General features: G+C 41.6%; 1 protein-coding gene across 2 annotated transcripts; it reads right to left on the bottom strand.

Moving 5' to 3' along the window:
• Positions 1-821: 821 nt before the first annotated feature.
• On the bottom strand, positions 822-13554 carry QRFPR (pyroglutamylated RFamide peptide receptor). 2 transcript variants are annotated; one of them, XM_068187963.1, is made up of 6 exons: positions 13027-13554; positions 4943-5101; positions 4297-4358; positions 3315-3550; positions 2881-2925; positions 822-1931 (listed from the first exon to the last, which is right to left on the bottom strand). In XM_068187963.1, the coding sequence occupies exons 1-6, from the start codon at positions 13364-13366 to the stop codon at positions 1928-1930; spliced, it is 846 nt and encodes a 281-aa protein (XP_068044064.1). In that variant the 5' UTR covers positions 13367-13554; the 3' UTR covers positions 822-1927. The 2 variants fall into 2 exon arrangements, with proteins under 2 accessions (XP_068044064.1, XP_068044063.1); XM_068187962.1 differs by having other exon boundaries at positions 2881-2978; positions 13027-13548.
• Positions 13555-14595: the final 1041 nt, after the last annotated feature.

Here is a 14595-nt window from a genome sequence, read left to right as displayed (position 1 = left end):
TCCTGACCTTCAGGACAAGTCAGGAGCTTTCTGTCATTGCACAGGAGTGTATCATATAGAATATAAAAAACACACATGTAAGCAAAGTGTGTCACAAACACATTGCAATCTATAGACATTAGAGAAGGATCAGATTATGTCCAAATTATACAAGGATATTTTACCCTAAGTTTTCATTTACAATGAAGTGTACAGTAGCAATGTAAAAGAATCTTAAATTGACTGCCAAAGCAGCACGAAGGTACCATAGGTGAGGCAAGAGGTGACAGAGAGAGCACTGACTTTTTACAGGCTGTTAAAGGATCTAACCTAACCTCAGCTGAAGTGGCACATTCTGTATTTCAAGGCTTCATTTATGGGATCAAATCCCAGTGTACCAGTTTATATTACCCTTCTCCCCCAGTCCCACACTTGCAAACATACCTTTGCAATTACGCAGTTTGGCCCACTGAGAGCAAAAACATTTAGAATTTATATGGATATCAACCCCACAATTTACTGTGAAGCTTAAAATTAAGAACTGGCCCTGTTCTCAGACAGCAATTAATACCCTTTGAAGATGATGGACAGACAGAAAAACACAAGCATGTCCTCAGATAAGTGTCTGGTCAAAAGACCACAATATTCAATTGAAAGTCTTCTGTGAAGTCCCAACAGGCTCTGGATCAGGGCCCTATAACCCTCCAGGAAATGGCAATACCACCCTTTCAGCCTGACAGTGGCATGTCCAAGCATGACTGGAAGTTCATTTCAGTGTTTGCTGACCACACCTGCATCTGCACTCTCTTGTACAGAACTTTTTCAGCTTCTCCATTTTCCAGCAGAACAATGCAGTTTGCAGGGCAGTACAATGGCATTTAAATTTGTACCCAAGAAAAAAACCTGTAAAAAACAGCACAGTAATTATGCATGCATTGTTAATTACTAATATGCTTCCTGTTAACAAAATCTGAACATGCATGTGATGTTTAAATCTTAAATCTCTTCAGAGTCATGATCTGGATAACTCTTTCATATTCCCTTTTTTTTTCCCATAAATACAATTGCATCTCAGTCTCCATCTTTCCTGAACTCAGATCTGAAGCTGCTCAGTCCTCAAGGCTGCAGAAAGTAGATCTTACAGTGTCAGCCCCATGTAAGACTTCCAAGTTGTCCCAAAACAGTGCACATTCTCTCCACAGTTCCTGTCTTCTGGTATTCAGCTGTGTACAGTCCAGACACACAATAAATGGAAAAAGCAGCACTTGTTTTGTTTACCTAAAGCAGAGGGCAAACAAGCCCTAAATTAGGTCAGGAAGAAAATTTTCTTTCTCCTGGAAATCACACAGTAATGCTGTTTTCCAAACTTTTATTCCTCGTCATTATAAAATAAATATTACATTTTCTCAGTCATTATCCCAACATTATTAGAGTCCACACATCATTTTCCCTCCTCATTTCAGCATGCAAAGTAGCAAACTCTTTTAAATGGCTTATTGAAATGATCATAAAGAGAATGACTTCTCCATTCCCAAATCCCTTGTAGTGCTACTGTCCATTTCCTACTGCAGAGTGCACAGTAAGCTCAGAGCTGAACAGGACAAGGTGCCTTTTCAAATTCATTTTGGAAGCTGGCTGATCACAGAGCTTGACCTCGATGTTGCCATCACTGAATGCCTCCCTCCTGCCTTCGTCCGAAACCATGGGATCTCTCTGAGATGCACTTGGCTTTTGCCTCCTCATGGTAATTCCTGAGTTCCCAAGCTGCCTGCCTGGGGATATGTTGTCTTTCATAATGCAGAAGCAGAGGGCAGACAGAAAATTCTTCTTGAAGTTCTCATTCATGAAAGCATACACAATAGGGTTGCAAATAGAATTGAAGAATCCTATGATCTGGACAATTGCAAAAATCATTTTGATTGTCACATCATCATACTCCTTCTCAAAATTACCTGGAGAGGAGAAGAGAGATATGCTGCAGGCACAGAATGTCATAAATGCTTACTACTTAGCCTGTTTATATCCAGTTTGGCATTAGATGTTTTTGTTTAAAATCAACAAAAAGCCATGCTGGAAGTTCTTAACATTAGCAGTTGAGTTTCATCAACAAGATAAAATCAAGACTTATCACACAGTTCTGCTTTGTATGTAGGTAGTAACAGAATCAAAAGAAAGAAAAATTATGAGCCAAAAAAGGTGACAGGCTGAACTATTGATTTATCTGCTACAATCTTATTTGTGATAGGAGACAAAGAAACAGATCCTGCCTTTAGCAAGTAGAGTACAACTACTGAAAATTTCCTCTTGTTCCTGCACATAGACTGCTGCAGTATCCATGGAGGAGGCGGGAGATGAACAGCTGAAGACCCCAGAGTATAAGGCAAATAGCAAAAAAAGCCATCACAACAAGCATTGAGGGCATTTCCAAGCCAGTTTTCAGCAAAGAGCACTGAAAAACTCCAGCTGGATTCACTGGATATCATCACTGCAATGTCCAGTATTTGTATTTCCAATATGCCTACTTCAATAAAAGGGATAAATGTTCCATTTTAAGTTTAACTCAAAACAGTTAAGTTATATGAAATATAATTTAAAACTTCAATACATTTTATGCTCAGAAATAACTTTTACCTTCCAGCCAAGTCCTTTTAACCTTTCAGCAAATGAGGGCAGCATAACAGACATGGTAAGAAAAAGAATCCACACAAAGATGCTCACCCCTCTAATACTCCTGGTTTTCCTTAAGTCTTTTTTTATAAGCAGAACATCGACCTTTGCTATCAGAAGGTATTCTAGAGCTGAATGCTGTAGCATCATTAGCTTTTCACAATATGAAGCTCCATTACTAAAACAAAACCCCAAAAGCCCGACTTTATTCTATGAGATATGGCAAGTACTCACTGTACTCCATCATCATGTGAATCACATGGAAAGGGGCCCAACAGACTGCAAAGAGAAACACCACTGTCACCATCATAACAATTGCTCGCTTCTTCTTCCTGAAATTGCACCAAGAATTCCACACTGAATCACTGGGAACTGGCTGGCAGTTACATCTCTCTCTTCAAGTTAGATCTGTGACTGTGTTCTGATGGCTGCAGATTCAAATAAAACCCTCAAGGAAAGCTCAGAAATACACAATCCCCTTGGAAAGAAAAACATGCATCATCATATAAATCTAGCACTTTATTTCTCTATTTTGGGACAGCAGAGCACTTTGCGGCATGACATTAGCATGTCTTGTAAGGCATTTTCAACTCTATTCAGGAAGAATAAAAATGTCAGGAAAAAAGCTTTCTAGAAGTCCAAGTTCCAAGTACATTTTGCTTACAAACCTTGATATTTTAGACATTTCGCTCCCATGAATGGTTCGAAGAACTGAAGCATCTCCCACTCGTTTCTTAATCCAGAGTTCATAGCCAATTTTAGTGTACAAAAAAAGCATCAGCATCAGTGGAAGAAGGAAGAGTATAACAAGAATAAAGGTCGTATATATCTTCTGATAAATGGGACTGGCCCATTCTTCCAAGCAACAAACATGCACTTCTTCATATAGGAAGTCATATTTAACCTGTAACAAATGCAAAGAAGATGTGTCACTAAGGTGTTTATCGCAAGTGTAAAACCCAACACATTCAGATATTCCCTGCTCTTAATGGAACAACCAAAATTCAACAGATTTTTCAGTGACAAAATTCTTTCAAGCACTTTTCCAATCAAATATTGGGTTCAATCCAAATTGATAGAGAGAAGTTGGGAGATGCTCTGATTTGCACTTCAAAGGATACCTTGGCTACATATTTTGCAAGTAAAGATGGATGTATAGAAACCTCACATGTTAGCCACTTTAAAAAACAAGAAAATTATTAACATTCAAACTCACAAGCAGCAGATTCTGCCAAGCCTCCTGCCTAACCTCCAAACGTGTGTGATAACTCACCAACTATAATGAGCAGCTAATTAATCTTAAAATAAGCATAGTTCTTCTAGATCTTGGGGAGCAGTGTCATCCTGAAACAGCAATCTAAGCCCTCTATTCCTACGCACCAGTGCAAAAGAAAGGCACAGTGCAAGTCACACATGTAATTACTGTGATTAGGGAGAATAGGCATTGATTAGTCCCTGCTTGTATTCCCTCTTCCACAGTGCATGCAAGTTCTAATCCTTAGCCTTTCCCAGGCTGGCACAAAGAACCAAAGCTCCACCTCCCTTACCCCCCTCTAATTTCCCAAGAGTTTACTCCATTTCACCTAAAGGTACAGGAAGATCCAGCAAGGACTGAGTTGAATGAGCAAATGCCCATTTGACCTAACCTACCTCAAGCCGTTGCACGTACCACATGGGCGACCCAACAATAAGAGCCAGCAACCAGACTATGCCTGTAAACAAATACATTTTTTCATACTTTGTTCAACAGGCAGGATTTGGTATGTACAGTTTAACAGCTTTGAAAAGTCAGGCAAGGTAGAAAACTGTAGCAAAGAACAAAGTTTTCTATGAAGCATTCATCAGTCAACACTCACATCAATAATAGCATGCTTTTTTGACATCAGCTTTCTGTCTCTCAAACTACCTCCATTTATTGATATTCCACAGGAAAAGCACTTAATCTGCATAAGGAGCATTAAATAAACCTCTTTGTGTAACAAGGGAAGGATCATTTCCCTGTGACATATCTTAAGCAGTGCTTGTACATTTTGAACTTTTCTTGAAAAAAAAAAAAAAGAAAGGCTGCTAAAGGTTTATCTTTGTTAAGTACATTTTTGACTTCAGATGCTAAGTCCCTTTTAAGAGTTTTGGGTAGTGAATACTTTACTTGTAGGCACTATCCTTGAGCTATTTTATTAAGGTCAATTAACTCTGCCTCTTAATCACTGGTCATATCAGAGCTTCTGTTCTGCCATGCCATTCACACTGAAGATCATTTCCCACACACAATTACTGGAGATGCTTAAAATCTTACCAAGCATCGTGAAAGCTCTTTTATTGGTGTACTGCCACTTCATTTTTAGTGGATGCACAATTCCCTGGTGTCTTTCCACAGCAATGCAGGTCATTGTAAGAATCTCAGTTACAATAGCAGTGGACTGAACAAATGGCACCATCTTGCAAGCGAAGGCACCTGCAATGATCAGAAAGTAAGGCATGCAACAGCTATTAACACCAGACTCCATTACTAAAAATAACAGAACAAGACTGTTAGATTTATTGTAACATCTAAATTGCTAAGTCACCTATAGAAGCCATTTGTCAGTGCAGCTCTCTATAGCCATTCTTTATCATACACATCTGCAAAGCCAAGATTTCTAAGGACATATTCACTTGCTCTGTTACCAGTCTAACACATACTCCTATTTCAGTTTTGACCAAGTCTTCCATCATCTGTTTTTAAACATGTTAAGTTACAGAGCCCTTTATTATTTTTTAATTTTGGCAGAGTACTCTACAGTTTATGAAGGTCTGAGTGTTACCTGTTTAAAAGTTTGCGTTTTCCACTGTTACAAACACATTCTTTAATCTTGTTTACACATCACTCTATCTGTACACTTCAGCATTTAATGCATCATCCTGTCAAGTGAGATATATCGAAGAGGAGGCATAAGAGGAAAAATCAACATCTTCATCATCCTTCTGTTCTCCAAGTCTCCCTCTCTGCTGATTACCAAATTATGTTAGTGCTACTGTGCAAAACAAATGCAATTTCCTGCCTGCATTTTCTAAGTAGTACAGATATATTGTGTTTATGCAACTTCAACTTTTATTGCTGCCACAGCTTTCCAAAGTGTATATTCAATTCTTAACATATCAGTCATTCTCCATTATCCAATTCTCAAGTCCTAGCCATCTTAGAAAGTGGTATAAATTATTCTGTAAGAAATCTTACCTTAATGCCCTTCCTAATCTACTTTTCATTTACCCATTTTCTGACCCTGAGATAATTTTCTCCGTCCACATTTCCAAAGTTCCCTTACACTCTTACAGTTCAGTATGAGTTATTCATTCCAGCAACAGTCAGGGTTATTTTCCTTACTAGACCATTTTTTATACCATACTCAGATATAATCCATAAACTCAAAACAGCCTAAGAAGTATCTGATTCAATTTTCAGTCAAGTTTTAAGATGTTACAGACACCGTAAGCAGTAACAGCACAGAAAACAGAAAACAAACAGAAAACTCTGAAAACTTAATCCTACTTTCCATGAAGGGAACAAGGAACAGAAAAACTTCTACTTGATAGGCCAGGCTAAAAGCCACTCCAGCTTACAAGAACTGGTTTGCTACTGAGCTTACCAATTCTAGTCACTCAAAAATCCCTTTTTCTGCGGCTCCACAAAGGGAAGGAGAGGACAAACAGCAATGGGTGGAAATCAAGCACCTTTCAAGCACATATTCAACACAGCAGCACGATGGATGCGCACACAGATCTGGCTTAAACCAGAATAAAAACACACCATGCAGCCCAGTTTCAAGTTCCTTGAATGAAATCTTAGCATGGCCAGTAGGAACTGCATGGCTGAGGATGTATTGGGCTGTATGTCTGTTTTTCACCTGGTATGCATTTTTCCACAGCATCAGAAAGAGCAAGACAAGACATCCTCATATCTTGAATCAAATGTAATTTATGAAATAAAATTCCCCCTGCTTCTTCCTTGGCATCAGAAATGCCTAAGGAAACACCTCATGAAACAGAGCCAATATTTTACTAACTCAGCATCTCATCAGTTTCTCACTACACCCAGTACAGAATGTGCTGCACATACGGTGCCAGATCCACTCCATCAAATTCACATCCTTCACCCAGTGGGCTTAAACTTCTGTTGTGAGAAAAAAACCAAAGGCAAGCTGAAATCCTACCTACTCTGCACACAGCAAACAGTGAATGTGACCAAAGAGTTGGTTTTCAATTTTTGCTTCACTAAGTTAGAAGGTACTCCTGCTACAAATAACAAACAGAAGACCCAAACTTATAAATGAAATGTTTCACTAAGGAAATGAGTTCAAGTCTGAGTGCTGAAGCTGGGAGAAAACCAAAAACAAGCAAACTGACACAAAACAAAGCTAAAAAAACAACTCAAACTTTCACCACAGGCTATTTCTTACAGTTTGAAAAAGGTCAGACTTAAATTAAATCCACTTGAACTATACCTGCCTTACAGGGATTTCCCTGTAATGCACTACTCCTCCACTGAAGTCCCAGCATCCCAGGGTATTCTTAGGAAGCAAAGTAGTTATCACTATTACTCAAGTACCAAAATGAGACAAACTTTCACCATCAGTCTGGTGGAATTTCCAACAGGCGCCCAGCTATTCAAAGAACAAAGGGAACACCCCAAACTGGGAGAGAACTCTCAAATTCCCAGATGCCCATTGTTTTTTTACAGATGTATTCTCATTTTCTTCCCAGCAACCACACTGTCAAAGAGCACAGACTACCACTCACTATGCCTTGAGCTGAACTCCCAGGAGAAAAGGCTGCAAAACCCCCTAACTCATCTTTTTGAAGACAAACACACAAAAATTAAGCACTTAAGCTATACAAAAGTAGCTAAAAGCAGAAGTCTACATAATGCCTGCAGGTTGAGCCTACTGAGCTGGACATTAGCACTTCCAGAAATGGGAATAAAAAGGATATTTTCCATTAGACACAGCTGGTTGGAATAGAAACACCTGTACACAGCACATACTATGGGGACTTGGAGGCCACATCAAAACAGCCACAAAGTTTTTTTATAAACACAAAACACCATGATATTTTCAAATGAAGAGTAAAAGCTAGTCAAAAAGCCAAAAATGTACCAAAAGTAAAACCAGAACAGAACTTCAGCTTCCCTGAAGCTTCTGATGCCACCACGTACAAAGTCTCTGGGTGTTACTGTTATTAACAATATAATATCCCTTCAGGGCTCTTGTGCTTGCCCTGAATCGTCACTCACTACACAAATGCTTCCAGTTTCTGAAATCACAAGACCCTCAAATGCCTTGAAATTCAAACCTCCTTCAAGGATAAAAGACTGTTGAGCAAGGAAGTCGAATGTCCTTCACAGAAGTATTTAAAACAGATTTCTTTGTTGGGGGAAAAGGGAAATAAATAAATCATTTAGAATGTCAGGGCCAACTGAAGAGCCATCAACTTCAATCGAATTCTGACATCAACACACTTGAGAGCCATCCACCATCCTTACTGTGTTTGAATGGGATTTAATACTGAGATACCAGGAGTCCTTGCACTTGGCAGAATAGTCAATGTTCTTCACATCAAGCCTCTTTCTAGTTTTCAAACCCATTGTTTTATTTGTAAATATACAGCAGCCATTCCCAACTGCTTAGATAATTACTAGAGACTTTCTCCAGATCTTTCAATACTTTAAATCAAATAACTTATATTTTCAAATGACAAACATTAACAGGCCTTAGCATCTGGAAAATGAAATCTACTGTTAAATAAAGTAATTATTTCAGAATAATGCATGCCCATGTCACTTAATATTTAATCTGTGTAGAACAAGCTTCACCTGCAGCAAAAAGAAATTGATAAAACCCAGTTCTCAAGTGTCTGTTAGTTGAAAGTCTCTTATGGAGAAACTCAGAAAAAAGTGCAAATTTTATTGTCAGGAAGACAAGGTAAGTTTTGAGCAAAAAAATCATTATGCTACTACACCATAGTAAATACAGTGAAATTAAAATAAGACTCAGGCAAAAAACCAGCTGTGTCAAACACATACATTAAAACCATTTCAAGCGAATGCTCACATTTGTGTTCAGCCTCAACACAGAGTAACAGTAGAGTTTAAAGGAATATACTAGATTAAATCTTCGTTATAATCCAGCAGGTAAGAATGTGGCTGTTTGGAACATGTTTTGGAGATTATATGACTAACAAACAAACAAACACAAAGAATAAAAGCCCACTTCAGTGAGGTTCAGTCAAGGTTATTGAAATATCACTCCACAAGTTTTCCCAGTGCTGGGTTAAAAGCTAAAGTGCTGAGATCACCTCAAAATCACTGGAACTGTGTTAATTTCTGCACTGGTGGCAGTACAGAAAAGTGTTGACTCTTCTGAATAATATAAATAATGATAACACTTTAATATTTTAAGTATGTATCAAAATGCTTAAAATTCCACACTGTTAGGCTTTCAGACAACATTTCCAACAGATTGTTGGTTGAGACAACACTGACCACTTTCAGCTGGGAAAGAAAATAATTTGCAGCAGAACACTGGGAATGAAAATAACTAATTGCTTCTCTTTTTCTAGAGGCTAAAAGTATTCCTTATGCACTGTTTGCTAAAAACTACATAGATTATTTAAGCAGTGAATAGTTTTCCCAATATAACACATTCAGAGACTGCAAATATAAATGACATTCCTGTAAACGTTTTATGCCTTCATTATCGGACATTGTGCCTGGAACTGTGATTTCAAATAACACTTCTTTTATCAGGGTTATAAAAGTAAAAGCCTGAAAATATTCTCTGATAAAACTTAAATTGCTCCTTCCTCTGGTAAAATGCTGTTGATCATGCCCTTGCACTAGAATTTCTGTCACAGCTTGTAATGAGCTCTCTCCACCTCACCTGAAGGAAGCAAGTTGATTTTTCTCACATTTTGTAACTTGGGGCAGTACACATCAGTCATTATCACACAGATGATATCCCTAAGGGTGTTGCATACCTGGGCAATGCATTGTTTTACATCAGTTCTTGGTACAGATGCAAGATTTAGTTCTCATCCCTCAGCAAGAAATGTTTATGTGTTCTCACACAGGGAAGTTCTAAGGTAACACACTGCTGGACACACGACATTTGGTAAGTAACAAAGCACCTTAAAGACTCAGCTGGGTAGGTGTCAGTTTTTCACCAAGCCTTTAGAGAAGAAGATGCTGTCACATCAAAAGGCACCACACAGAAGCAACATACAGAAGACCCACCCCTCCCCTGAGGGGCAGCTGGAGGTCTGACAAGATACAGGAGGGCACCTCAGTATTCAGGAGCGTCTCAGATCACTCACTACTCTCAAAGTGACAGGCAAAGTCACCCTCTGACACCTGTCTTGAGAATACACATTCCAACAGATAAGATGCAAAATTCACAAGAATGCAGGATGGTGCTGGCTGTATTGTAAGCTCAAGTTGTGCCCTTATCTTTCACCAGGACTGTTATAGTAGACAACATTAAATTAATTCTCCCGTCAGCCCAGACAGCTCTGTAAAGACAATACTCAGCTAACTAAGCAGTGTCAGGAAACAAAGCAACTGTTGTAATATTTGACCCAGAGACAAAAGCCCAACTTTATCTTTAATAGTGCTGTCATCAGTACGACAGGACCACTACTGCTGCCTCCCACCTATGACCACATGAGAGCAAGTACATGAAGAACTGCTTCAGCTTGCACCAAGACACACTACTGCTGTATGCATCCATTTACTCCCACATGAGCTCCCATTTCATCCTTCTTATCAATAAATACAATCCCAGAGATCATTTATGACAAAGCCACAATCATTTTCTTCTGCATTACAGAGAGATGAGTATGCTGGATTTTCATTCAAAGCTCCCCGTGAAATTACAGCCATTTCAGCTGCAAAGTTTAAATTGGGAAATTAAATCATATACAGTCACTATTACGCTCACACAGCTACACAGATTCTTAAAGACACCAGAGAATCAAAAGCAGGACCGGTTCAAATCTATTTTTAGTCAATATGGTGCTGCTTCCAGTTGTTACCCATAAAGAGTTAAAGGGTCTGCGTTAATGCTGCTTGATCATCAGGCAAAGTGAGGCACACTGAGATTTTTAACTGCAGGTGAAGTTAAGAGTGTGTAAGTGAAAATACTATGGAAAAAGTCACTGCTTCAGCTACTCTGAAACTGTGGCTGCTCTTTTGTTTGCAGTTTTCTCCTCCCCTCTCCCATTCCTCTGTGGGTTTCAGAAGGGGAAGAAATACAAACACACACACAAGCATGGAAATAAACAACCAGTTCTAAATTAAACACAAGTATAAAACATACACATCTTGGTTCACATTTCCTAGTACAGATGCTTGTTTTAGTGATGCAAGTAAATCAAGATATAAAGTGACTCAAGGCTTAGCATCCCCAATCCATTTCCAGCATCAAGTGTCTCAGGGTGTACCACTTTGTCCACCAAGGATACATCACAAGTCAAATCACCTTTTTCATAACAGAGTTGGATCTTGCACTACTCAGTGATGTCGCATTACAGTGGATGAGAACAGGATTTTTTCACACTCCAAAATGAAAGGCAAAAGGCATATTAAACCAGTTAAGCTAGCAAGGAAAAGACTCTTCCAGAACTGGCAGGCTCTGATTTGCAGTACAACTGTAATCACCACTCACGCTTCACCATGTAAACATCAGGAACCAGATACCCTTGGGATACCATCAGTTCGTGTATTTGTTTTCCTCAATGTTACTTCACAGCCCCCATCCCCCAGAGCAAAGGGTTAATTTAACACCCATCCATGATATTACTTATTATGTCCTCCCAACACTGTGTCAGTTCAAGGTCATGATTTCACCAGACCAAAAGATCTATGGATTCACTTGTACTGAAAATGCTCTAGCACAGCAAAGAGGGCAGGAAAAAATACAGTACACTCCGGAGAACAGTGTACTTTAGCTGCCCAAATATTGAATATCTGAAGACATTTGTTGTAACTATGCTAGACCTTTTACATTCACAACTTCTAGATTTTTGTCAGGCACCCTTAGTAACAGTGTCAATAAAGACATACATGTTTTGCCCATACTGTTCCACATGCCCATGCCCTATCTCCTGTAATTCACCCCACATGGAGGCTTCAGTTGATTCTGATCTATCAGCTCGGTCAAGCTGACAGATCAGAGCCTTCCTTAGGAGAGAGAAGAATCACAAAGGTTATCTTCCCCAAAACAGCTCATAAGAAAATAGCACAGGTGTCCTTACTATCACTAGTCCTGGGAGCTCTGGATTCATCACTTCTCATTGAAGTTTCTGCAATAAAGCCCATTTCTCACATGTGCTCCAAGTCTCCTCTGACCTGTCAATTCCCACCCAGCATTCTAGTGTGTAGGAAGTTCTGGAACTAAATCTCCATGTTCTGACAACCTTCACAGTTGTCTCTGAACAACAGAAACACAGTAAGCCTTAGAAATTGAAACATCAATGTGTCACTTTATCAACATCTTTCCGGATCATTCTGAAATATTCTGAAAAATATTTCAATTTGTGGTTGTACAAAATATTGTCTGCTACTTGCTGCAAAACCACCCCTTTTATTTTTCCACTTATAGTTGTCAAACATCGTTTAAGGGAAAAAAATCCAGGAAAATAAATACCATATACAATTCTACTGTACCTTTCTCTGCTTGCTCTTTACTACTTTGGAACTGGGATGCATAGAAAAGGAAAAAAAAATCCTTCTTTCTAGGCATCAGGGAAGTTTTGCCAAAAGGTTCTTCACATCAACAGGACTACAACATAGCTCCCAAGAAAAAAAGAATTAAAAAAATTTAAAAGGGTGCATTATTTCAGCATAAATTCTACATGTTCTCTCAGTCACCTGTTTCTTCAAGGACATTCTTTTTCCTCACAAAAGGTTGACGACTGTCTCGGAGCTGACAGCTGTCAGAGGAACTTAAGCTGTATAAAGACTGATACCTCACTTGCCAGACAGATTTCATTGCTTAGCGCGAACAAAACAAAACAAAACAAAAATAAAAAAAAAAAAAAAAAAAAAAAAAAAAAAAAAAAAAAAAAAAAAAAAAAAAAAAGAGAAAGTAGTACGGCAAGGCTTCCTGGCCAGCTCCACACAACGAACCGCTTCCCAAACGCACACCGCAACTTTGAAGGAATACAAGCAGGAAAGCGGACTGGGTTATTTTAACACAGCCGGAGGGAGGGATGGAGGGATGGAGAGGCCATCCCTCGCAGGGGGCGGGAAGGGGAAGGGTCGCTCAGGGACGGGGGAACGCAGGTCTCGGCGCCGGCGCTGCCCTCTCCCCGCAGCCCGGCCCGGGACCGCCCGGCCCCGGCACCCACCACCGAGCCAGTTGGAGGAGATGTTCTGCAGCATGGTGAAGGGCACGCAGAAGAAGGCGATGAAGAGGTCGCTGAGCGCCAGGGAGCAGATGAAGATGTTGGTGACGGTCCTCATGGCTTTGCTGCGGGTCACCACGTAGAGCACCAGGCAGTTGCCGAAGAGCGCCAGGGCGAAGATGAGAACGCAGATGAGGACGAAGGCCACCTTGGTGCGTCCCGGCAGCTCCGGGATGTACACCAGCGGCTGCAGCCCGTAGAGAGCAATGAACTGCTCCCGCGTCACATTGTTGTCCCGCAGGAGCTGCGCGAACTGCTCCGGGGTGATGTTCAGGGACCGCATGGCGCCCGCTCGGGGACCGACACCCCACCCTCAGCCGCCTCAGTGCCGCCGCCCGCGCCCCGCCATGGCCGGACCACTGCCCCTCCGGCGCTCGGCCGGGCCGGAACCCGCGGTGCGGCGGCGGCGAAGGGAGCGCGCAGGACCGGGAGCAGCCCGCGGGCGGCGGCGGCGGCGGCGGCTCCGCCCGGACACAAACTTGGAGCGGAGGCGCTGCCCGCGGCCGCGCCGGGCGGAGGAAGGGGGCGGGGGGCGGCAGCCAATCAGCGCCGGGCGCGCGCCCGCCCCGGCCCCAGCGCTGTGGAGCGGGACGGGCGCGGGGCGGCTGCTGTGAGGAGGGAGCGCGCGGGGAGCCCCTCAGATCGCCGCCCCTCACAGCTCCGGGACCCCCCCGCACAGCAGCGCTGCTCTCGCACAAGCCCTCACAGCGCTGGGACACCCCTCAGAGACCCTCACACACCTGCCCTTCAACCTCCCATTGCACTGGGACCCCCTCATAGCTGCCGCCCTCACAGCATTACAGCCCACTCACCCGGTGTTTCTCCAGCCCAGGCTCGAAATGCCCAAGGTGGGTGCTGAAACTCCCAAACCAGCCTCCCCTTACGTTCGGATCAGACTGAGAGGGAAAGGAGAGAGATGATGCTGTGGGGAGCTTGGCCCTCCTGCGTGATGGGAGGCTCATGCCACCCACAGCAGGTCAGGCTGCTGCTGGTTCATGCCCAGACAAGACAGCACAGGGATTTTATCTGCCTTTCCAGCCCCCTTTGTGCCAACGCCACTACAGGCCCTCCCCAAAGCTCAAGGAGAAAAGCAGTTTTCTAAGCTTCACTGAGAGGACAGGAGGCTCCTAAAGACCTCTTTTCCAGCAGTACAACCACTCTTGCCGGAGGAGATGTGACCGAATTCCATCCCACACAACCTGGCTGGCAAGGCTACGCAGGTAAAGTCATGGAGGCTCTGAGGTGCACTCAGCTAAGTGGCTGGGGAAAAAAAAAAAAGCCTTTGCAGTTTAAATATGTATAATGATGATAGTTAAGGTCTAACAGAGGGACCAAGTTAAAAATATGCATTGACTTCCCACCTAATTTAAATTGCCCAGTACAGCTTTCTCACTATGACAGGTAATATCCCCTTTGTATGGTATTACATTGAATAGCAACAATTTGCTTTAATCAGTCACATAAGAAATTGCCAAAAAGTATCCAGAGAAGGCAATAACAATATAAGAGCCT

Source organism: Anomalospiza imberbis, chromosome 4, assembly GCF_031753505.1.
Source record: "Anomalospiza imberbis isolate Cuckoo-Finch-1a 21T00152 chromosome 4, ASM3175350v1, whole genome shotgun sequence".
Lineage (NCBI taxonomy): Eukaryota > Metazoa > Chordata > Aves > Passeriformes > Viduidae > Anomalospiza > Anomalospiza imberbis.
The sequence above is the reverse complement of the archived record's forward strand: the minus strand, read 5'-3'. Positions and strand labels throughout refer to the sequence as shown.